Genomic DNA, 25,560 nt, shown 5'->3' with positions numbered 1-25,560 from the left:
GCTCCATAAAAGGCTGTTGTGTTATACTTTATCATTTCTCATTTGTAAATCGCTTTGAATAAAAGCCTCTCATAAATGTAAATGTAACAGGGTTAACAGATCACTCAGCTCAGTCATAAAGAGAAAGAGAATCCAATGATCCACCTTTCGATGAATTAATGAGCAAATAAACCAGTGATGTTTTATGCTACTGACAGTGAGGAGTTTTGTTTTGTTTTTCATTTTTTGAGCGCATTGTTATTTTTACAAAATCCTGACTCAACTGGATTCTCGCTTGATTGATTTGATGTCTTCTTTCCTGTCACTGTCCTCTAGCCACCATTAATATGAACAACATGAATGATGGCTGGTATGGAGCATTGAAGGAGACCATTCAGCAGCAGCAGAACCAGCTGGTGTGGGTCTCAGAGGGCAAGGTGAGTTTTATTGAACTTTTCCACAGTGACTCAGCTCAACAGCGGATGCTTGAGGTGTCAGGGACAGGGTTCATTCCTGGTTGTCTGGTTCCATGGTTCTGTATTTATAGAGCATAGTTTGTGTTTCCCATGCATCTGTTATTGTGGTCACAACACTCATGTTGACCACTGTATGGTTCATTTGATCAACATCTGTTCTTTTTCCCAGTGGATTGAGTTTTATTTTTGTGATGTTTCACCATATTGATGTTAATCTTATGAAACCTGTACCAGAAACTGTCATATTTTAATCTAAAAGTCTTTTAAAGTTTTTTTTTTTTTTTTTTCATGGTAATTTAAGCACCCCACCCCTTCAATTTTCAAAATCATAGCGAGGAAAAAGTTTCAGGAAACTTTATTTACAGTGTCCTTGTTACAAATGTACGGAGCCCCGCACATGACATGCAGGAAGAAAAAAGTTAATTGTGCACACACTTTACTAAGTCGTTCCCTGATTTATTAAATTGTGCACACAACTTTGTAAACGCGTGTGCATGATTTAGCCAACAATTTTTTTTCCTGCATGTCTTATGCGGGGCTCTGTACAAATGTTACATGTACTTACTGTAGTAATTACACTAATTTATATGTAATAACATGCAAACCAAACAGATTCCTAACCCTATAGTAAATACATATTGTAAATCAATATTACTCTATAATTAAATGTATAATTACACTATAATAAGGAATCCTTAACATAAAGTATAACCAAGTTCTATTAGCATAAACCAAAAAAAAGAGATTCTCATTCACATATTAGTGTTATTAAAATTTGCTATTAAAAATGGTTTTCATTAATTGAAATAAAGTTGAAATAAAATATAAACATTTGATGAAAAAGTAAAAAAAAAAATTAGAAATTTTGCCTTGGCAACTAACTGAAATAAAATAAGTTGAAAGTACTGAGATGACTAAAACTAAAAAAACAAGCAAACAAAAAACCTTGAAAAGTAACGTTGAAAAAATATGTTATTTAAATCGTATTTATAATATTGCCTTTAATTTATGCTGATTTAAGTGTTTTTTTATTATTATTGTATGGTAGTATTGTTGAAATAATACTGAGATACTACAATAATAATATCATTAAAAAATCATTGAGACTCATGAATGAAAATAATGGAAATTTGTGTAAAATTTAATTATTCTAAATATATTGTTATAATGCAGAAAAATCTCAAATGTAGGCTTAATTTTTTTTATGCAAAATATAATTTTGTGAAATTCCCCAGTGTTACACATTTCATCTACATGTTGTCATTTCTCTCTTTCACCTTCTAAACTCATTTTTCACCCTCTCATCTCTCTCTGTATACATGTGTTCACTCCTCTTCCTCTCTCTTCCCCTCGATGAATTCTTTGCATCATGTGTTCTCAATCTCAATAGGCTGACGGCGCACCTGACAATGATCTGGACCTTCACGATGACCGTCTGTCCTACCTGTCCGCCCCCGGTAGCGAGTACAGTATGTACAGCACGGACAGCCGTCACACCTCAGACTACGAGGACACTGACACAGAGGGTGGGGCCTACACGGACCAGGAACTAGATGAGACCCTGAACGATGAGGTTGGACCTCCAAGCGAGCCTGCCATCACACGCTCCTCTGAGCCCGTCCGGGAGGACCTGCCCGTCATCCAGGAACCTCCTGGATACGGAGGGTACCAGCCCGAACCGCTGAACCGCATCGACCCAGCAGGGTTCAAGGCCCCTGCACCTCAGCAGGTAGCGTTTCTACGAGCCGTACGCCTTCCCTGTTGTCTGGAGGCCGTGGTGTGCGTGAGAAAAGTGTTCTAGCGGCGCTATTGAAGGAGGAATGCTTTAAAAACCGTAGTACATTGCAGTACTAGAGAAGTGACAATGACTAAGTAATAATTGTTGCCACGTATTTATTTTATGTATTTGTGAGCGTGTAGTTGTGTGAAAGTCTGTGTGTGTTTGTGTGTGTGTGTGTGTGTGTGTGACAAATGGCTTGGCTGTTATACTTCACGTAGATGCTGTGACTCTTATCTCAATTTGATCACAATGGAGATGGAAGTGAGGACGCTGTATCTTTACGTATGTGTAACGATTGCCCCATCCTTGTGGTCTAGCTGTCCCCTAATATGTCATGCAAAATGATGTCATTACCAGAAAGTATTATGTGCATGATGGAATTACAGTGTTAAATATATTACTGTGAATGTAATTATCTATATTGGTCCAGTGGCCACCATGATATCCAAAGTGTCTTAGATCTTGTGTTACAAGAGCCAAAACATTGTACTGTACTGTAGAATTAAACTGACATCAGACTTACAGTAAACACAGAACTTTGTTTAGTTGCAACTTATTACATGACATGGTTCCCCGAATCTCCCCATTCTATATGTTAGTTGGATATTCCTGATTCAATGCAATTTAAGCTGTGTGGATAGTATTTTTGGCAGAATCTTAACAGTTAAGGCACTAACAGTAGAAGTGCAGTAGGCCTTGAAATGCTTTAAAAGTATAGCCACTAGAGAATCGTCGATATTAAATATTCAAACAATAAGCATATAATTATGTAATGCATATTTGTTATGAAATTCAGATAACTGTTACATGGGCAATATTAAAATGATAAACTATTTTTGCCTACATAAAACACTAAAAACTCAATTTAACATGGTAATGTACAGTATGAAAAAAATAATATTGTTATTATTAGTGTTTTTAGATTATTAGATGACCACAAAGGTCAAATATTCAATATCAGCCAATAAATTTAAAAAATATTAATATATTTCTAATTTTGAAAACCAATTGTGAATTGATTATCAAATATTTTTTTATATTTATAATTAAAAATGGTTTAATTTATATAACACATCAATTTTTTTATATTTAAAAACAATTTGAATACCTTGAACATTTCATTCATTATTACAGTTTATTCACTATAGTTTAAAAAAAAAAAATGATAATAAAATATGACAAGATCTCAGAGTTAAACTGTGTCAGAAAAAATGTATCTTAATTATGTCAGATAATACTTAAGCAAAACTTGGTCAGATCAAAGTGTCTGAATAATTTTGGTCCCAAATTTTTATCAATTTTACTGGTAGTCCACTGTATGAAGAATTTTTGAATATAATATGCCGCAGTTTACTTTATTTTGCTATCCTCACTTAATATAAATGAACTATAGTGTCCTGCACCCTCTAGTAAAAAAAATAGCTTAAAATTCAAGTGCTGTCAATAGAGCTTAACACCAATTGAATCAGGAACATTCCCTTAATAGAACAGTACTGGTGTCAGGTGAGAAAGAAGAGAATCAGTGCAGTGGTGAGGTTTGACCACATGTATTAAACATTTTTGAACACCTTCACAGAAAGCAGAGGCTGCTCTCCCCACGCAGCCTGAGCCGCTGGCAGAGACAGCGCCCCCTCCTGTTCATGTAAATGTAGGGGCCCCGAGTGCCAAGGATCTCCCGGTCACCCTCAGTCAGGGGGATTTCAGCCCAGAGGCTGGCTCTCTCTTCCCACCTGCCCCTGAGCTAGCTCAGCCCCCGTCTCCCGACCCCAACCAATCTGGACAACCCGGGTCAGAGTCCAAGGTACCTCGCTAGCCACCCTGCTCTGGACTGAAACCGGCCCACTTAACGCCCGAGCCCGGTGCCCTCTCTTATCGCCGTCTGCCCTGCCTGTGTGCTGCGGTGCTTTCCTCTAGCTCTTGCATGTGCGCTGTGTGCTTATCTATGAGAGCATCTGTTCTCTTTCTGTGACTGTACGTGTGTGTGTTTATAAACAACAGTGGGTACGACAGCGGCCTGCTGCATCAGATCATGTAGTTCATGAACCTTTAGGCAAGCCCAGGTCCCCACTGTTGCTTGCCTACTTTTGCATGGGATTATTTTTCTGTTTTTTGCCTGTTGAAGTAGAGTACATGTAGAATACATATTAGAGGTGCAATGAATGTGATGAACTGATTTAATAATTAATTTTAAAATCTTTATTTAGATTTAAAACTTTGAATCTTTCCCCCTCCTGTTATGACTTTGAAAGGTAGCCTTGCTGTTTACAACAGTGTTCATTTTTAGTTTTTTGGGGGGTTTTTTCATAGTTTTTGAAAAAAAAGACAGAAATGTTCTTTAAATTTAGTGCATTTTTCATCATGTCATATTAATTAATTCAGCACTTTTACGCTAAAATGGCATCTTATTTTAGCTGACAAAAAAATTTGTAGGGACCAGTGCAAAATTAAACTACAGATCCCCGCACATATCATGCAAAAAAATAAATAAATTGCTTTGTTTTTTTACATATCATGGCCAGAAATTACAAATTTGTTTCTAAAAATTAATATGTGGCCACGTATTAATTTGTGACTGGGCTGTTAGGGTTCCTAAAAGGCTACTTCTCAAAATACATTTTATTTTTTGAAGCAAATTGTTTTTGTATATTTCTTTTTCAGTGGGACTTTTTCTGGCTGATTTTACCCCAATGATTTTGCAGCTTGGCGTGTCATGAGTCATTTAATCTTTCTTAAACTCTGAAATTGTGTAATGGCTGCCTCCATTTGACATGTTCAATAACTGCCCACTCTGAGTCTTCCTCTATTGCAGGTCTCTCTGCTGACTCTGTGCTTCATTCTTCAACTTTTAATCCGAATATTAATCACTTCTGGTTTCTGTCGTTTCATTCAATTCAATTGATTGCTGTGGTTTTGAGTTTAATGTGTGGCTATTTGTACAGTTTGTTCATAAGTTTCCTGCTTTGGCTTTATCAACAGATGTACAAGAAGGATATCTACCGAACCAACGAGCAGGTGCAGGTGAGCCAAAACCCTATGCAGCCCAACTACAACCCCCAGCAGCCCCTCTACCAGGAAGACAAGCCATACAGAGATTATGACCACCAGCCCTGCCGCTATGATGGGGACTACATGGAACCAAAGGCTCGTAACTTTGACCCTCACCTACATTTTGACAACAGCGTGCCTCCGTACGATGAGCAATGGGCTCCGTATGACCACACCTCTGGATACGACCCTCATATGCCCTACGAGGATGGTCTGAACCGCATGTATGGTCACCCTCAGACGCGGCATGATATTGGCTACGACACGGGTCGACCTCGCTATGGCAAACCCAGCCCTGGTCCGATCAGACACGATGAACCACCCCCTGCGCGGCCACAGTATAACCAAGATCCACTTCCTCGCACTCAAGCCACCTCCCGCTCCCCTGAGCCCCCCAAACAACAGTACTACGACCCCACCCAGAGACCTTCCTACACTCAACCACCACAGAGGGGCTACATGAACTCGGAGGCCTCTGTGACCCCTCCCAACCCAGAGTCCCTCTCACCAACAACAGAACCTGAACTTCCTCCTCCTCCTGCCGATGCAGAGGAAGACCCAGCCATGAAGCCCCAGTCTGTGCTCACAAGGGTTAAGATATTTGAGAACAAGCGATCAGTGTCTGTGGACAGAGCAAGAGAGTCTGCAAACTCTGGTATTCGGGTGAGTTGACATAATCTGTATTTCTGCTCATTAAATATACACTCTACAGACTGAATTATTAAGTTTAATTTTTCTGTTTCCTTTAGCCTGTGGACATGGTGCCTAAACCTGGCGCTCCCTCTGTGCCCAAAGCCAATTCTTTAAGTAACCTGGACCAAGAGAAGGCCTTTAGGTAATGAACTTGCACATACAATCAATACATTTTCAGCCACAAATACAATATCATGTGTGTCTATATAAAGAGCACTTTTTTTAACTGACATACACTACAGTTCAAAAGTTTTGGGTTAGCAAGATTTTTTTTTTTTTAAAGAAATTTTATTCAGCAAAGGCACATTAAATTGATCAAAAGTGGCAGTGAAGACATTTGTAATGTTACAAACATTTCTATTTCAAATGCTTTTCTTTTGAACTTTCTGTTCATAAAATAATCGTGAATCACGGTTTCCACAAAAATTAAGTTAAAAGTTATTTTTTAAAATGGAAATAATATTTTACAATATTACTGTTTTTACTTTTGACCAAAATAAATGCAGCTTTGGTGAGCATAAGAAACTTTTTTTTTTTAAGAACATTTTAAAAAATCGACCCCAAACTTTTGAAAGGTACTACAGTAGCACTTGCTGTAGATATAAAGTTTGTCATAGATCTCTATTTGTAAAAAAAAAACAAAAAAAAAAAACATCATAAATGTTTTGTATGAGGTTCAGATTATATCAGTGCACTTTTATTGAAATCGTTATTAATGCAACAGTATTCTACGCATAAAGTATTTTAAGGTTTACATGCATCTTTCACCTGTCAGATCTCCTGAGCCACAGCAGCCCCAGCCTAAAGCAGCAGATGATATAATTCGCTCAAATAGCAATGACCCTGATGAGGATGAGGAATACTACAGGAAACAGCTGTCTTACTTTGACCGCCGAAGCTTTGACAGCAAACCACCCACACAGCTGACACCTGCCATCAAGCCAGCCCAACCCCAGACCCAACCAGGATATTACCCCAGGTACATGTTCAAATACTTGACTGTTTTATGTTTTTCTTTCATCAGTTTCTGTGTAATTGTACATATAGAAATGTGGATATTGGCATTCAAGTAAATTATCATGTTTCATGGAATCAGACTTAAAGCTGCAGTCCGTAACTTTTTTTGGTTAAAAATTATATACAAAATCAATTTTTGAGCAAGTACATAACCAGCCAGTGCTCAAAACTATCTCCTTACCTTAGCCTGATTCACAATGGTAAGCTTGTAGTAATGTGTTCTAAACACAGTGGTACTGGTGGGTTTCCACAGGAAATTCGAGCATGTCACCATTTGTCTTTGAGTTATTACGAGTCCCAGGCAGTTAGTAGGCTATATGGCATGTGAAGATGCTGCAGGTGACTTAGATTTATAGCCTTTTCTCACAGCAGCTGCAATAATTAAACTTATCATTTTGATGTTGGATTGTATGGTATGACAAATTAACATTAGAGATTAGACTGTACAGAAAGGAAAATCTAGAGGTTAGGTTAATATACAATAAATGCACGTATTCACACAATGCTGATGTTGTCAACATTAACAATTTGAGAACAAAGTATAACAATTTGCACGGTTTGATGTGATATGAGTTAAGCTATCTTTAGATTTAATCAACATTGGTAGCACATTTTATTGTAATGCTTTTTTTCCCTCATTTGGTCAGAACCAAAGACATTTTTCTGGTGAAAATTTTTATTTTGGTCATTCTTCCAAGACATAGAATCTGTGATTCTGAAGTACAGTATCCACACCGATGTGGTGACTGACAGCAAACATTAGATTCATCCGCGCTTAGGAGCCATGCCAATCTACAACCCACGTAAAGATGATAATTCTGCAAATAATTGCAATTGCAGGTTTCAAACAGAGATGGCGACAGAGGCAATACTTACGGACTGCAGCTTAAAACATGATGGCATAATATATAGCTTTAAGTTTGAATCTTGACTATGTTGTTTGGTTGTCTGTCTGCTACAGGACAGAGTCGGTGGAGAAGATCAACCCTGTTGCTCCAGCAAACCCAGCTGCCCCACCGCCGACCCTGCCCAAACCTGCACGTAAGTGATTAATGGAAGAATAATTGTATATATCTCTAAAAATGCTGTTCTTTTGAGCTTTCTATTGATCAAAGAATCCTGGAAAAAAATATCACGGTTTTCAGAATTCCATGTATAGATAATAATGAAACAACAAAATGTTTCTTGGGCACCAAATCAGCATATTAGACTGATTTCTGAAGGATTATGTGACACTGAAGACTTTAATAATGGCTGTTGAAAATTCAACTTTGCCATCACAGGAATAAATTATGTTTTTAAATAGAAATGAGTTGTGATGAATTGTAATAATATTTCACAATATTACTGTTTTTACTGTATTTTAAAGGTGCCATAGAATTGAAAATTGAATTTACCTTGGCATAGTTGAAGAATAAGAGTTCTGTACATGGAAATGACATACAGTGAGTCTCAAACACCATTGTTTCCTCCTCCTTATGTAAATCTCATTTGTGCAAAAGACCACTGAAAAACAGGCGAATCTCAACATAACACCGACTGTGACGGAACAGTCGGGATCATTAATATGTACGCCCCAAACTTTCACGGAAACCAGAGCCATGTCGTTATTTTCATTTTAACCTGAAAACGCGTGTAGTCTGAATAATTCATAAACTCATCTTCATTCTTTATAAATCTCTCCAACAGTGTGTAATGTTAGATTTAACCCCGTTAGCCGAGGCATACTATCAAACTCATTCAGAATCGAATGTAAACATCTACAAAATACATGCCATACTTATGTGATCTGATATGCTGCATCACGAACAGTTTGTAAAGATCCATTTTGAGTTATATTACCTGTGTGAACTTACTGTATTGTCTATGCAATGTATTAGAGTCACGAGCTTGGGGGTGGTGAGCACAAGCATTTAAAGGTGTACACACAAATCAGAGCATTTTTAATCCCACCCCAAAATAGGCAGATAAAACATGGTATAATAAAAAATCTATGGGGTATTTTGAGCTGAAACTTAACAGATACATTCTGGGGACACCTTATACTTATATTACATCTTGTGAAATGGAGATTCTAGGGCACCTTTAATCAAATAAATGCAGCCTTGGTGAACATAAGAGACTTATACACTTACTCTTTCTCGCTCACACACAGTGACCCCACCACTCGACCCACACGGATCTCCCAAAGTGAAACCTCCCAGTCATGAAGACAAAGTCCAGAGCACTTACCTGCCTCAGAAAAACTTCCCAGAGAAATCTCCTGTTAACGGCACCGGTGACCCTCCAAAGACCAACAGCACTGCCACGTCCAGCTACAATCGTTTTGTGCCCAAGCCGTACACCACCTCTGCAAGGCCCTTCGAGCGCAAGTTTGATAGCCCCAAGTTCAACCACAACCTCCTGCCTAATGACTCTCAAAATAAGAAAGATAATGTGAAAGCTCCCATCAGTACCACAGCCAAACCACAGAGCTCACCCCAGCCAACAGACCATGACAGCGGCCTGGACACCTTCACCCGCACCATGGATCAGAAACCGAAATACCAGCAGAACAACATCAACGCCGTACCCAAGGCAATACCTGTCAGGTATAGTAAAAACTAGCTACTTTTTTTTCAGAATATAAAATAAATATTACTTTATTCATAAAGTAAAAAAAAAATAGGTAAATTTAGGACACAAAAGAGAAAAACATCACAATCAGCAAAACTAGATATTTGTTTACTGATAATTACTTTTCTACTGTAGCTAGATTTATTTTTACAATAAAGAATTAAAGATCAGAGTGAAAAAGGTTTATTTGTTGTTGTTTTTTTTTCTCTTTCAAGCCCGAGTGCTTTGGAGGACGACGACGATGATGACAGCCACACGGTGGTGGCGACGGCGCGGGGCATCTTCAACTGTAACGGTGGGGTTTTGAGTTCCATTGAGACGGGCGTGAGCATCATTATCCCTCAGGGAGCGATTCCTGACGGCGTGGAACAAGAGATCTACTTCAAAGTGTGTCGGGATAACAGCATCCTGCCACCTCTGGACAAAGAGAAAGGTCAGTCACGCATCTTTTAACTCAGGGGTCAGAAGAGTCTGACCTTTTTGTCTTTCTCTCCTGGTCTGTAAAAGAAAACTGGTAATACAGAGTTTGATAAAGATTCTTTTTTTAAAGTTTGTTACAGACCCCATTTTTTAAAATTGATACATGAATTAAAGGATTCACTTTCAAATAAAATTTTCCTGATAATGTACTCAGACATGAACATCTTGGATGACATGGGGTTTTCTTTCGTCAGTTGAAAAGAAATTAAGGTTTTTGATGAAAACATTCCAGGATTATTCTCCTTATACTGGACTTCAGTGGCCTCCAAACAGTTGAAGGTCAAAATTACAGTTTTAGTGCAGCTTGAAAAGGGCTTTAAACAATACCAGGCGAGGAAGAAGGGTCTTATCTAGTGAAACGATCGGTATACGTTTTATAAACACACATGATCACCTTTCACGTGTTTCTGCTTTCCGTATTCTTCAAAAAGCTTACACTGTATGTCCTACGCCTTCCCTAATTCAACTTACAGAACGAAAGCGGTGGCGGTTTTGTTTTTTTCCGTAAGTTGAATAGGGAAGGTGTAGGACATACAGCGTAAGATTTTTGAAGAATACAGAAAGCGGAAGCACGTGCACGCTGATCATTTGTGTTTATAAAGCATATACAGTTGTATTTTTTTCAAAAATGACTGATCGTTTCGCTAGATAAGACCCTTATTCCTCTCCTGGTATCGCTTAAAGCCTTTTGAAGCTGCACTGAAACTGTAATTTTGACCTTCATCCATTTGGGCTCCATTGAAGTCCACTATAAGTAGAATAATCCGGGAATGTTCTCATCAAAAACCTTAATTTCTTTTCGACCGAAGAAAGAAAGACATGAACATCTTGGATGACATGGGGGTGAGTACATTATCAGGAAAATTTTATTTGAAAGTGGACTAATCCTTTAACTCAAAATGCAAGTGAAATTATCAGTACTAAATTTGTAGCTTGATGGGAAACATTGTCTTTTCATATACAGTTATATACTTGAGTGTAGAGTAAATGCTAAAGGAAAGAGTTTTTATTTCCAGGTGAAACTCTGCTGAGTCCTCTGGTGATGTGTGGTCCTCACGGTCTGAAGTTCCTGAAGCCAGTGGAGCTCCGCCTACCTCATTGTGCGTCTATGACCCCTGATGGTTGGTCTTTTGCTCTAAAATCCTCCGACTCCTCGTCGGGTACGCTGTCCTCTCTCTGTCCTTTTTGGGGTCGTTTGGGATGGCTTTGTGACAACTTGTTTGGTTGTGGGCCTTTTTTTTCATTATGCATTTTCTTATTCACACCTCCATATGACCAGTCATTTGTTAACTTTTTTTTAGTTACACTACTAAATATGACTATAATACTTTTACTAGCGTATCTCACTGACTCTCTCATTCCAGTCTGCTCATTCATTTATGTGGTTTATTTAAGGTCTATCTACACCAAGTGTCAGTTTTAGCTTGACAAAATTCACCCTACAGTACAATAAATCTATGATTTCCAATATCTGGGTATTTGGGTACATGCACATAAACTACTGTTCAAAAGTTTGGGGTCATACTTTCATACTTTTATTCAGACAGGATGCATTAAATTGATCAAAAGCTACAGTCAATACATTTATAATATTACAAAAGATTTCTGTTTCTAATAAATGCTGATCTTTTGAACTTTCTATTTATCAAAGAATCCTGAAAAAATTTTTTCCACAAAAGTATTAAGTATAGTTGTTTTCAGCATTTCTAATGGATCATATGACTTTGACAACTGGAGTAATGACTCCTGAAAATTCAGCTTTGCAATCACAGGAATAAATTACATTTTAAAATATACTGAAATAGAAAACAGTTATTTTAAATTGATCCCAACCATTTAAATGGTTGTGTATATTCTATAAGGGAATACGTAGCCAATCCCAGTAGTTACACATTTAGATTTTACATAAAAGGAACTGAATGTGTTGACTAAGAAAAAAATAAGATTTATTGGATTTATTTAAAAAAATAATAATAATAATTGTACCATTCATGAATGACAACATATCCATTATATTTTAATGAATGGACATTTTGCATTTGAGAAAGTAAATTTGTTTTGGCAGATGGTTTGTATTTTGCAGGGCCCAACAAATGACTTGTAGTTTTGGCAGGGCAGATTTGTTTCCTAGGGCTTTATGTTCTGCCGATCAAGGCACTGAATCACTCAATTTCTCCCTTGAGGTTAGTTGAATAATCATAGATCTGCTGATGAACATTATGAAAAAATAAGTTGTTTGCCATCTTCACTTGAGTCTTATAATTTCATGAATTTGCCAATGGGAATTCACATCTATTAATCATAATTCACTCACAATATTATTTGTGCTTTGAACTGATTCTCACACAGCCACCCAAATGTCTGAATATGCAGAGATGCTGGAATTGCCTTCGTCCCGCTAATGGAGAACAGCAAATGTTTTTCCCTGGGTCTTAATTTCTCTCTCTTGTTTCACTCATCCGTCTCTCTATAACTCTTCTTGGTAAACATGGCACCAACCTGTTTTAACCTTTTAATGAACCTCTCGTTCTGATGTGGAGAGATCGGAGACTCCTGCCTCATTCAAAACCATTACAGGCCTTTGCCTCTAATCTGCATTTTTTAAAACAAGGCCATCGTTTATCTGTAACTCAAGGCAAATATCTCTGCACTCTCCTGGAAAGAGAGTGTTTACCTTACTACTTTAACACAGAAGTTTGTTCTGATGGAGTTCACAGCAGAGTGCAAAAGAGCACTGAAATCCAGAGGTCCTCTATAAAAAATTATATGCTTAACTGTTTAACCATCATTTTCATTTTTGAAGATATAGTGTGTAATTTCTTTACCACCATAAAACCACCTAACAGAACTTGGTTTGCGTTTAAAACTTTTTTCCAATTCTGTTTGGTGCTGCTAGTGGTGCCGAAATTACACACTTCACCTTGATGAATGGAAAAACAACTTTGTTTTTATGCATTACAGCACCTTAGGCTATGAGCTTATTGGTTATTGCTCTGGCTCTGCTGATTATTTCTGTCAGAACAAATAACGCATGCTGAGAGCCTGTCTTATCTCCTGCTATGCTCCTCTCTTTCCCTCATCCAAACCAAAGAGAACGATAGCTAAAATTGCACAATATTATACTATGATACAGCTGTTGAAGTATACTAGAAAATAATGCATCTCATTTAAAGTTTTATGAAGGTCATGTTTCTCGAAATGAGTTTTGTTTTACGTTAGATTTTTGTTAGTGTTTTGTAGGCTTTAGAATAGTTAATCTGACTAGAAAACAAGCATGCATGTGGCTTAATTTAATATTTACTAATTGTTTTCTGTCAGGGCATATACGCAATGTACTACTGTTCAAAAGTTTGGGGTCAGCAAGATTTTTTTGAAAGAAGTCCCTTATGCTCACCAAGGCTCAAAAATACAGTAAAAACAGTAATATTGTCAAATATTATTACAATTTAAAATAACTGTTTTCTAGTATTTTATTTAAAATGTATTTTAAAGCTGAATCATTACTCCAGTCTTCAGTGTCACATGATCCTTCAGAAATGTTTAAGAAACTGATGATTATCAGTGTTGAAAATAGTGCTGTGTACAATTTTTGTGGAATCTGTGATAACATTTTTTCCACATAATTTCTTTCAAAAAAACGAACAAACAAACAAACAAAAACTCCAAACTTTTGAACATGGTGATTGATCTTGCTCTCAATTCATCAATCATATTCATCTGCATTTTCTATCGTTTATCCAGGTGATCCCAAGAGTTGGCAGAACAAATCTCTCCCTGGAGATCCCAACTACCTGGTTGGAGCCAACTGCGTGTCTGTGCTTATTGACCATTTCTGAGGAGGGCAACGGCAGGTCCCTTTACTGAATGTGGAACCAGTTTAAAAGCGAGAGGACCTTCCCCCTTACGAACACACGCACGTACACACACACTCATACATACACAAGATGAAGGCTACACACTCCGCTACACTAAATGAAGGGTCTCCTGGCTGTGCTCTGGCTTTGTTTACGGTAACCTCTGAGACTTGGAGGGAGGGTTACATTCTATGAAGTGCTGTTTTAATCTCCTCATCGTCCTCTTCATTTTTGTTTTTTTCCTTCACTTCTTTTTTAAGTGCTTTTAAAGGCTTTCGAGGATAACAAAAACAGACATTAACCATTGATGGACTGCATGCTCTGTGCCACTGACCAATTAATACTCACACTCTGTAAGCCAACTGTAATATTTTTGCGACACATAATTTGTGTTTATTTTTTCAAGGATTTATTAGGTTCTTCCATTCAGCCTAGGCTACTTAAATGTATAGACTATATTAATCTGCAAATGTATTTTCACTTCATATAGTATGCACACTATAACGTTACGATTATAATGTGTAGAATATCGAATTCTAGTTTTAGGCTTTTCAATCGAGCAGTTGAAGTGTACATCTGACACATTTCCTGACTTTTATCACGTCAAGGTGCAGGATCAGCGCTAGATAAGAGCGCAAGGACAGAGTCGGAGAGAAATGGCATCTGAAGAATATACAGTATGAAGTTTTAAAGCCAAGGACATGTTAAGGCTCAACTTTTTTAACGGCTCCTTTGTAGACACCACTAGCCTCCTCACAGACCTGTGAACTTGAGCACTGGAACATTCCTGCTGTGTCGAGATCTATGCACGTGCTTTGACTCAGGTGTGAAGACCGCTGCTCTTTCCTCTCCCCTCTTTCTCTTCCAGATTCTTCCTCACTCCTTCTCTCTCTCTCTCTCACTCCATGTAAAGCAGTGATGCCTTATCTGAAACGACTCACTTTTTTCAATAACGAAAACCTTTTTGGTTTCTTTTTTTGCTAAGTTGTTCTAATGATAAATTATGAAGAAACTAAAGTTGTCTTTCTGCCATTTTCGTCAACCCGCTGTACAAATAAACATGGGTGTTGCACACAAGAACAGCGCAAAGGCTAAGAACAGGTTTTCTCTTTTTATCTGCTATGCACATGAACTCTAAAGAGAAACGCAAATAAAAGATGGGAGGATGGAGATTAATTGGCTGTACATAAAGCTAGCATATTGCCTTCATTATTGGTTTGTAAATGACTTTTTTGTATGTCTTTATTATTTTGTATAAAACTTAATGGGGGAAAACATTTATAAAAGAGGATGAATGAAATGAAAACGGTTGTCTTTGTATTCTGGTTCTACCCTTGAGCCTTGGAACGTGTACTCAGCATTAATAATATCACCTTTTCTACAGATACACACTCAATATAAGCGTTTTTAATAACCATCTTTTTATTCTTTATTTACAAAAGAAAGTGCTTGATGTAAACTATTCTCAAAACCTGTTTCTTTTAAAATGGTGTGCTCGAAATGTGTCCCATGCATTTATTTGTGATACTGGATGCTACATTGTGTGTCCTGAAATGTATTTTTGTACTAATAGATGATCTATTAAGGCACACCGGAAGACTTTTTTCTTTTCTTTAGACAACATACAGTAACACCGCTTTGACTGGTCATTAGCTATTCACATGTGGCAGAGTTTGTTCCCTTTTCAACACAATTTCCAGTATGCCACTGTATTAAAAATAAAACCATTTTTAAAATACACTGTTGTCAGTTTATTAAGGATTTTCGTACTTGTAGGTGCAATATAAAAATTAATTTGCACAGAGAATGAAATTTGCCGTTGCAAAGGAACAAGGTGACTTTCAAAATGAGTGTCATTGCGACAGCACACTCATGACTGCAGTATGTGTAGTGACACTTGCTGGCCTGCAGATGGCGCAAATGCTTTACCCCGCAGATTCATTCACAACGTTCATTGCGTCCCTGCCAACACACCCATGTGGGGCCCATAAGGGTTGGATATGGGCTGGTGAGTGGGCCCCATCTGGGCTGCCCAGATGGGGCCCAGTTAGTTTTGTCCGGGGGTTCCATGGTGGCCCCATGTGGGCAAGCCCAGATGGGCTGAAGTTGGGCTTCACATGGGCCCTAGCTAAAACCCACACGGGCAACCCAGGTTTCTCCCATCTGGGGCCCACACTTACCTGGGCCCCATGTGGGCTGCACATGGGCCCCTGCTATTCTACCCATAAGGGTAATAACCATTATTATGGGCTAACAAATTCATCTTATTTTACAGTCAGCCCATACAGTTTTGTAACCCATGTTCATATTTTTTTTACACAGCTAATTTTACTGGGTCTGGTGGACCCACCATATTATTAGGCTTTTAAATCAATACAGCCATAACAATTCATGTAAAAAATACTTGACATATGTTTACTTTAGCCATTTACCCCTGTGAGATCGCATTTATGATTGTTTGTTTTTTGTGAGAAACCAAGGAAATTCAATAAAAAAATAAAAAAAACATAGAAAAGATTATATCATTATTAGAGATTATTTCTTAGAACTTAATCAGAATAGGTGAAAATGCTTGAAATATAACAATTTTGTAACTTTGTGTGGGAATAGCAGGTGCAGAAAGACAACACTCCTGCACACAGACGGCCAATGAGTTTGTGTTAGAAAAAAATAATAAATAAGCATATTTTTTCTTTTAGCAACCTTTAAAACGGGTCCTTAAGACCCAAACATCTTGGGTTAAATGAGCTACAATAATAACAAGACCAGTAATACAATTAATTACCTTTTTATTTAAGTAAAATTAACAAAAACATTAAGAAAACTCTCATTAAGAAAACTTTTGCTCAGTGTTCCCTCACTGTTAGAGACAGGATTAGCTACTTTCCACCTCAAATGAACCCGAAGCCTGAAGTCCTTGAGGGGTTGCCTGTCGGGCCTGTCTATTACCCCCCCCAGTCCCTAGCACCAATGAGCCACTTGGAGACTGCCTTCTCTACATCTTTACAGATGATTTGGCTGGTCATGGTGCTTTTCTTAAGCCTCCTGCAAGAAACAAATATAACAGTCACTTACTTTATATGTGCCACCACAACTCTCAGCCAGGACTGTAAAGACAACTATGGCTACGTTCACACTGAAGGGCTTAATGCTCAATTCCGATTTTTTGAAAAAAATTTGATTTTTTTGCAAGGCCGTTCACATTTTCAATTAAATGCGACTTTTTGTTATCTCCTGTGTGAACGTGAAATGACCCAAAAGTGACCCGCATGCGCAGAAGAGTACGCAACGGTCAACGACGTCACTCGTTGTTTGTGGAAGTAGACGGCCACCTTGTTTGTTCCAGGCTTTAACCCTCCTTTATTTGGCTCGGAGGCTTTTTATTTGTCGCTGGCATTGGAGCCAGGATCGTCTGTAACCACGCTCGGCCATTTTGCTGGAAATGTTTTCGTAAACCGCCCGGTTCCGATAAGAGCCCTCGAGTTTGGCCTGAATAGAGCTGTCACCCCAAATATTAATTAAATCTGTGACCTCGCTTCCCTTCCATTGACTGGTCTCAGCAGCATCGTCCGCCATGGTTGTTGTTTATCTTCTCGTTCCCGCCTACTTCAACGCACAATTATGACATTTGTAGCATATCAATGACGTACGGGTCGGATACATGTGGTCTGGCCGTTCAGACGGAGGTCGCATTTCAAAAGATTGGATACGTATCGGATTCAGGACCACATACCCAAGTGGCCTGGGTCACATTTGAAAAGATCGGATCTGTGTCGTTCAGACTGTCATGAAAAGATCAGATACAGGTCGCATAGGGGCAAAAAAAAAAAAAATCGGAATTGGGTCGTTTCAGCCTGCAGTGTGAACGTAGCCTATGTAAAGAAAAGTGCTATATAAATCAATAAGATTATTATTAGAACTACACACATACTCTTAAACACACAAGTTAGGCAACTTACTTGCAACTCCATACACAGTGGCTACGTTTACATGCACCAATTTTCACCAATCCGAATGAATTGAATCTGATTGCAGATCTGTTTACATGTACTCTAAACATTGTAATCTGATTCAACTATCCATTTATATGTGTTTTATATACATTATGATTAAAACGTTTGCGCACGCACTGTGCGTGCGTGACGTCATATCAGTCACACATGCGGTAACCCAGGTTGCGTCAACAGACGATTATCATGTATCGACGATAGCGGGAGATATTGTCAACAGCTTCAAATCTTGGCAATATTAAGAGGATTTAGTATTTCCAATTAATGTAGGCGTGTTACATTCTTCTAGTCTTATTAGAACTATTAGGTTCAGCTTCTTTTATTATTAAATTAATATTATATGTGCTGTGAGGATAATAAAAGATTAGGCTTTTAGCTATCTTTAAAAATGATTTAATTTTTTTTTTAGGTCTATTATTACAATGAATTATAGCCTATAATTAAAATTATTTAGAGTGTAGGCTATAATACTATTTCCTAACACTGCAGTCATCAATGAAAATTAAGTGCAGCGTTACTTCAAGCACCGACTAAAAAAAAAAAAACTGTTTAACACAAAATAATAATAGACAAATAAACTGGCGAATAAACAAAGAAGTTACCCAGAACTCAATGTGGCGTGACGTCAGATTCGTATTCTCTATTATTCTCACTTGTTCCACTTGCCTATATGTACAGCCACCAGATAAATAATGGAATAAATTATTTTTTTATATACCGTTACCAGCATATTATATTGAAATTCATCTCTGAGAGAATATGCTCCGTTAATGCAGCGTCAGACAGCTCCGTCACTTTTTACTTTCACTTTCTGTGACTTTTTCACCAGCAATAACTCTTGCGCAAAGTTTGCACGTTACTTCTTTTATGATATCCATTGGCTCCCCTTCTTGTTTTTAAACGGAAATATTTCCAATATTATGATGAAGGGATACAACTACGTCACTGCCTGTTGGCATCTTTTCAACTCAAAACGTGAACGTGACTTTGTGCACTGCGTAATGTGTGTCAACATTGCACTGCGCATGTGCCCCAGATCTTCTGAGAACGAATGAGATAGTAGTCGGATTCAAGCGTTTACATGGTCATTTTTTGCTGTTGGATTGGATTAGAAAAGGAATAAACCACCCCTTTCAATCCGATCTAAATTTCATTCGGATCAAGCTCAGTCGGATCGATTAAGGTGTTTACATGAACGTCTTTCAATTTGATTGAGCCGTCAATCCGATTACAAATGTATTATTTGGGTGCAAGTAAACATAGGCAGTAAATAATGTTTATAACTTTGGGGTCTTGTGACAGCTTTCTAGTATCAGTACAACTTAAAACATTATCTACATGCACACCTACCATTACTTCATACAGTTTTAAGGCCTTGAACTCTCTCTTCCCGTTTCGGCCCACAAAGTTGTACTGCCAGTTGGATGGAGGCCGTGGAGGTGTCAGCAGAGATCTGAGGGTGGATGGAGCCGGTGGATGGAGCCGGCACAGATCAGAGGGTGGATGCAGCCGGTGCGCTGTAAAAAAAAAAAAAAAAAAAGAATAATTTTGTTGTGTTGGTTCAGCAAAAATCCACACTGTAAAAATCTTGTACAACAAAAAAATCTTATATTATATATATATATATATATATATATATTATATATATATATATATAATTTAAATTCTTAAGTACTTCTGTATCCAATAGACATTAAATGTTGAATTGGCTCAACTACAAAAGATTTGGTACAGAATAGTTTTCTCCAGAAAACAAATAATGTCAAGTTGACTTACATTTTCTTTTTTTTATAGTGGAGGTGATGACCTGAGGGTGGATGGAGGTGTAGGCCTGATGGGGCTCATCCTCACTGGACAAAATCACTCGCCTAGAAATCTATAATATACAAGCACAATCAATGAGTTTAAGTGTTTTAAAAACAGTTGGTTAAAAAATATATACATCTCTGGTATCTACACTCTAGATACCAGAGAGACCCTCACATTGATCCTTAACATCTGTTCCAACACCCTATGCTCCCTTCAGGCATGCACACATCCATTTGTATACATCTCTTATCCCCCCAAAACATGTGATCGTTATTTTTATTAACTGACATTACATTACATTTAATATTATTTATTTCTTAATCATATATCTGTTGTCTACCTCCCTCGTTTTGACAGCTTTGAGCCAAATACACTTAACAAAACTCCCACAAAACATGTCCTTCCTGTATCATTGGGAAATTTTTCACCATCCATTTAGTAGTAGTAATTCAAATAGCCTCACCTCTTTCTGCGCTTCCCCCTTCCCATATTCTCTGTAGAATCGGACTCGGTTCGTACATCTGTGTTCATATTCGACTAATTTTGTGCAGGCAATTTCATACGTTGCTGTGGGAGACATAGTGGCAATTAGTTTCATTCAGAGCAAATTTTACATTTCTAATGACACCCACAACCTACAAACAAAATATATTAAATTAATTATTATCAGTAAGTGTATAATATTTAAAACACATTGAAATAAATGAATAAACTTTTAATAGCAATAGAAGATAACTACTTCTCTTGTTAGAGAAGAGTCAACATTTTTGAGTGCACACCCACAAAAGTGTCCGAATGCGCCATGTGCAAAATGGATTGGGTCTTCTGACCTTTTGATTTTGATTAATATGTGAAATATGAGAGAGTTAAGACAGTGCTTATTTTGAAGACAGAGAGAGGGGCGGGGGAGGGGCTCTCTGCTCGTTCTCTCTGTCACTCAGTTAACATGCGCTCTATCACAAGCGCAGCAGTCATCTACATCAGTCATAGATCACAATAACTGATCAAAACCAGGCTTTGGCGGGACAAAAATTTGTTTTGTCGGCCGCTAAAAAAATAAACGCAGGAAAACCCTGTTAACGTTTGGTGATTTACGGTAGAAATCTAAAGGCACAAGTTGACAAAATATAATGAAATAACCACCTTATTATGTAATGTTGACATTTTTTTTTATTTTTGACATTAAAGCTTAAATGTTAAGGGAGCAAACTGGCCCAAAATCTAAAAATTGATCACTGCATGAAAAAACCGATGTTTTCACCTGCCGTGTCTCGAAGTGCAGCAGAGTGCTCGCGCGCTCCCGCGGCCAGGGGATGCAAATCATGGCGGGATATAGTGCCTTAATTGGCACGACACCCTGGCCGATAAAACTTTGCTGACATTCACATGGACTTTCATCAGTGTTTTTGCTTTAACTGTAAATGCAACAAGTACAAATATTAAAATTCCACGAGCTGGTAAAAGCGGCTGAAATTTACAGACTTTTTAACAGCTTGCCAATACTTGTTCGACTGCCTTGCTAAGAAGTTTACTGTAACCAAATAGTTCTAAACAATATATTTAAGTCAACCACTCAAAACACAACGTTACTGACAACTTAAAGTCGTCTGTTCAACGCTTTAACCAAGTTTAAGCTACATCTGCTAATGCACAAACATTTGCTAAAAGCTTTCCTCGAAACTAATACTTTACAAAAAAGCTTTAGGTTAACATCATGTGGTAAAATCATCCCCAAGTTTATTATACTCTTACCTGCCTTTTGTCCACACGACGACACCGGTGAACTCGAGGATCCTTAACGGACAGCAGACTACTGAAAGGCGGCAAAGTTGTTGCTGGGCAGATTCTTTCGCTCGGCGATGGGGGTGGAGCTTTCCAGATGTGCGCTGCACAGAGTGCGCACTGCTTACGGTTTGAACATTTTGTGGGAAAACCGTACAAACTTGTCTTTTGAAACTCGTACAACGTTCTTAAGACAACTGTTTAGCTGCAGTCTCCAATTTGGCGCTCTAGCGATTAATAAACAGAATTATTCTTGCGGAAGAACACTGCAGCCGGAGATACGTCTATGACGAGTCACGCAGGGACTTTGCTCCTCCGCAGCGATTCCTACTTGACCGGCCTGAAATAGTCCCAATATAAACACTTATTATAAATGTATAATGATTCGGGGTAAGACAAAAACACGGTTAGGAAAATTGATTGTTAGATGGATGGTTTGAAAATGAATGTTGTACATTTTCATTATAAAATTTTTGTAAATCTTAAAACACACAAAAATGTTACAGACAGCAGCTAATCTAATAAAATTTGTATAAAAAGTGGACCTAGCCCAGAGTCTATATTGTTAAAAATAGCATCCATGTCTGACAGTCAATTTTGAATGGAGCCCTTTAGCCTATCTACTGCCCATGTGGGGCCCAACAACAACAGCCCACCCTGAGCCCATGCCCAGCCGAAGCCCAACTAGCCCAAGCGAGGCCCATGTGGGCCCCAACTGGACGTGTTTGCAGGGGTCTGGCGATTATAAAACTGATTTTAAAAATAATGTACCTTTAGTCGATTGATTAAATCAAACCCAACTAAGTGATCACATCTACTCATTGAATACCCAGTGAAACGTAGGTTGAAAGTTAGGAATGTGTTTTATTCCTCACAATTTTAACTGGTGGGAGAGGAAACACGCAAAGAAATTATTATTAATAATAACATTTTACTATCAGGCAAAATGCCTGTGTCAGTAGTTGTAAATCATTATAAAATATCAGTCAGTTAATTAGGCTATTGAAAAACATGCTTCCTTTTAAGGAGCCTTGACATCGCCTCCTGGGATTCAGGAACAGACTTTTGTCCTCTGTAGTGGACATTATATATTAGTGATGATTCGCTAAAATATGATTCTCTGACATCATATATGTCACAGTTTTAAGTCTGGATGTCCTGTAAAGAGTACATTCAGGGCTTTGCAGAGAAACCAAATTTTTTCACTATGACAGCAACAACTCCGTCTTTAAATATGACTGAAAATCAAAATTAGCACTTTTATCATTTAAATCGGATTAATTTTCAAATTGTTTGTCATGAATCAACATCTCAGGAAAATGTTATGGAGTTTATAAACAAAAATTGACTTTCTGTTACGAAACAGGACATTGATTTTATACATGTCCACTGAAGAGGACACAAGGACTTAAATCATGTTTATCAGGCATTTTAGAAATAAATTATGCAATAATTCGGCAATAGCGAAATAAATTATGTATCAATACTCCTATTAATTATTAGATGTTACACATGTTGAATTTTGCCAATTATTACTACCATTATTGCACTTCTTTTTTCATTATATTTTGCTCCAAGAACACATTAATATGCAAATAGATAGATACAGTGTATAGATGCATTGTGTTGAATGGGGAAACCCATGTATGGCTATTTTACCCTCATATTGCATAGTTGAGAATCGTCTTTATACAAAGTTTGGTTAAAAAAATCCTGAAACCTAAAAATTGATTGGTGATTAAAAAAAAAAAAACATGTCATTTCATGCCTTTTTTTTTTTTTTTAAACAACTTAGTCCTGCTGGTGTCCACCACAGAGGACATAGCATAACATATGAATAAAATATAATTTTTCAAAAAAGTTTATTTTTTTAAACCCCCCCCCCCCCCCCCATTTGTTTCTTATGCTCTAAACAATACTAAATAAAAAATAAAAAAAAAACTGGGTCTCAGGAGGATGGACATTCAGAGGAAAGTAGTTTTTTAAAAGTAATTTTTGGTCATAAATGTTAATAATTGGATTAAATGGGTTAATATTAAAATGTTTTATTGTATGCCGTACAACCTTTTTCGGTCCTCAAATGTGATTGGCCGGAAATAAAAATTTGATTGGTTTATCGGCGTTTCAAGCATACTAACAGCGTTGTGTCCTTTCGGCGCTTGTGGCACTTCTCTTCTTAGTGTTAATTGAGATTTACACGAATAGGTCAGCGAATAGCTGTTTAGGCGTTTTTATCTCACAAATCTACGCAGAGTAAAGTGCATTTGTCCACCGTTTTGGAAGATTAGAATACTGAATCAGATCGTTGGCTCATGAACGGGTTTCTCTCGCTGTACAGAGCAGAGAGAAATGGAAACCCCGGAACGGAACTCCAGAAGAATCAATACAGAACGCCTTGATCTCTGCCGCTCCGCTCCATTAACAGACGTGGTTCCAGTCCTGCTTTGCTTTCAGTCTGCGCGTTTCTCGGTGGCACGTGAAGCTTGATGTTTGACTTCTTATTAATTAATAAATATACAAACTAAATTATCCTATTTTGGCCTGAAACATACTGTAAGTTACCGGATAAGAAGTACTTATTTATTTAACTTGTATAACACAATGGTGCAGTAGCTGCTAATGGTACAGCAGCACTCTTTTTCCAGTGTCATTGCTTAAATGGCGTATTAACCGAACGCAAGGCTCAGTCTTAAAGCGAGTTTAATGGAAAGTAACAATATGAATAATAAGTAAGATTAAGTAGGCTCATTATATCATTCATTCACGGACTCTGGCTTTTATGGCTCCACAAACGAGTTCGCATCCATCCATCTGAATCTACATATGGCGGAGCGTCAGTTCATTATCTCTACCACAAGCACCTGCTCACACATCCAACTGACCGACTGCTAGCGCGAGGCTGGGGCTGCGGCTGTCCTCAGAGATCGAGCGAACATTTTCACACGGGAGTTGGACGCTGGAAACGCGTCGTGGAACCTCAGACCGCGTCATACGCCGCAGCCCGTACATACGCGCGATAGATGTGAAGTTCGTTCATTTGAACGCGAGCGCTGTTATTTAGACGTCGTTCTCCGTTCAGAGCCGTGAGAGATTTCATTAACGGACTGTCACGGCTGAACGGATTTGATGGATCACCTATCCCGTGCATTTCCTCGAAGCGGGCGACCATATAGTGCGCGTTTACGCAAAGCTTACCTCTTTGTCTTATTGAAATGATTCTGGATAACGCTCGGTAAAACACCTGCTTGAAAACCGCGCACTTATCCTCAGCACAGTGAGAGCAGGATATCGTGAGGTTCCTCGAGTAACAGGACGATGGTCTGCGCGTCTTGGCAACACGCTATGCATTCATCTTTACTTTGTGGATGTCGGAGCGACTAAACCCAGAGGTGCCCTGTGAACCAGAAGCCCGCTGATTTAACCCAAGTTTTGGTTGCATTTAAACTGTTTAGTCGTGACCATGCCGGTCAGTGCAATGCCGAGGGGTCGCTCTCTGAGCCCGGTATCTCTGTCCCGCAGTCTCTCCCGGCTGAGGGAGTTTCGAACCCGGACTCGCATCATGCTTTCTCTGGGAGTTTCACAGATGGTGCTCGGGAGTCTCATTTTGGCTGTCAGTTTCGCTGCTTTGGCCCTTACTACATCTCCGAGGGTGAGACATTCGTGTCCCTTTTGGGCTGGATTCTCGGTAAGTTGTCTTTCCCCTTGAAAAAGCATGTATTTTTGTGACTTTTTTCCTGAACAGAGAGGTGATATTACGCGCCATTTGTGACCCTCAGCAACTGCAGAGTCAGCAATCACCTCACGCGCGCACGATTCATAGTTTATAATTCAGTTCTCCTGCTCATCAACGAGAGCCCGCGGTACAGTAGGCTACTCACCAAATGCCAAATTAAATGACCTATAAATAATTCTGGAGGAAGGGGGGACTCTTTGAAGCGGGTTTATTGCTTGGGCTCAGGTGAGCTCACCTATGAACGGCTGTGGCTGGTGAATTGCCTCTTATAATGCAGCAGAATGAA

General features: G+C 38.3%; 1 protein-coding gene and 1 long non-coding RNA gene across 15 annotated transcripts in view; one reads left to right on the top strand and one right to left on the bottom strand.

The window, feature by feature from the left end:
- Positions 1-15,678, top strand: part of tjp1a (tight junction protein 1a) — a 137,757-nt gene extending 122,079 nt beyond the window's left edge. For 4 of the 14 annotated variants that reach the window (XM_067399497.1, XM_067399495.1, XM_067399503.1 and 1 more), the window contains 11 exons: positions 316-416; positions 1,846-2,187; positions 3,812-4,036; positions 5,212-5,943; positions 6,030-6,115; positions 6,749-6,952; positions 7,952-8,031; positions 9,146-9,581; positions 9,822-10,039; positions 11,103-11,246; positions 13,828-15,678. In XM_067399497.1, coding sequence (XP_067255598.1) covers positions 316-416; positions 1,846-2,187; positions 3,812-4,036; positions 5,212-5,943; positions 6,030-6,115; positions 6,749-6,952; positions 7,952-8,031; positions 9,146-9,581; positions 9,822-10,039; positions 11,103-11,246; positions 13,828-13,922 — 2,663 coding nt within the window. In that variant the 3' untranslated portion in view covers positions 13,923-15,678. The remainder of the gene's footprint in view (positions 1-315; positions 417-1,845; positions 2,188-3,811; positions 4,037-5,211; positions 5,944-6,029; positions 6,116-6,748; positions 6,953-7,951; positions 8,032-9,145; positions 9,582-9,821; positions 10,040-11,102; positions 11,247-13,827) is intronic. The other 10 variants (XM_067399499.1, XM_067399496.1, XM_067399508.1 and 7 more) reach the window with 7 other exon arrangements.
- Positions 15,679-18,721: 3,043 nt separating this feature from the next.
- On the bottom strand, positions 18,722-21,432 carry LOC137031146 (uncharacterized). The gene is made up of 4 exons (XR_010896498.1): positions 21,021-21,432; positions 20,223-20,326; positions 19,727-19,826; positions 18,722-19,467 (listed from the first exon to the last, which is right to left on the bottom strand). It is a non-coding gene; the product is annotated as an uncharacterized lncRNA (long non-coding RNA).
- Between the last annotated feature and the right edge of the window lie 4,128 nt (positions 21,433-25,560).

Source organism: Chanodichthys erythropterus, chromosome 11, assembly GCF_024489055.1.
Source record: "Chanodichthys erythropterus isolate Z2021 chromosome 11, ASM2448905v1, whole genome shotgun sequence".
Taxonomy (NCBI): Eukaryota; Metazoa; Chordata; class Actinopteri; order Cypriniformes; family Xenocyprididae; genus Chanodichthys; species Chanodichthys erythropterus.
The sequence above is the reverse complement of the archived record's forward strand: the minus strand, read 5'-3'. Positions and strand labels throughout refer to the sequence as shown.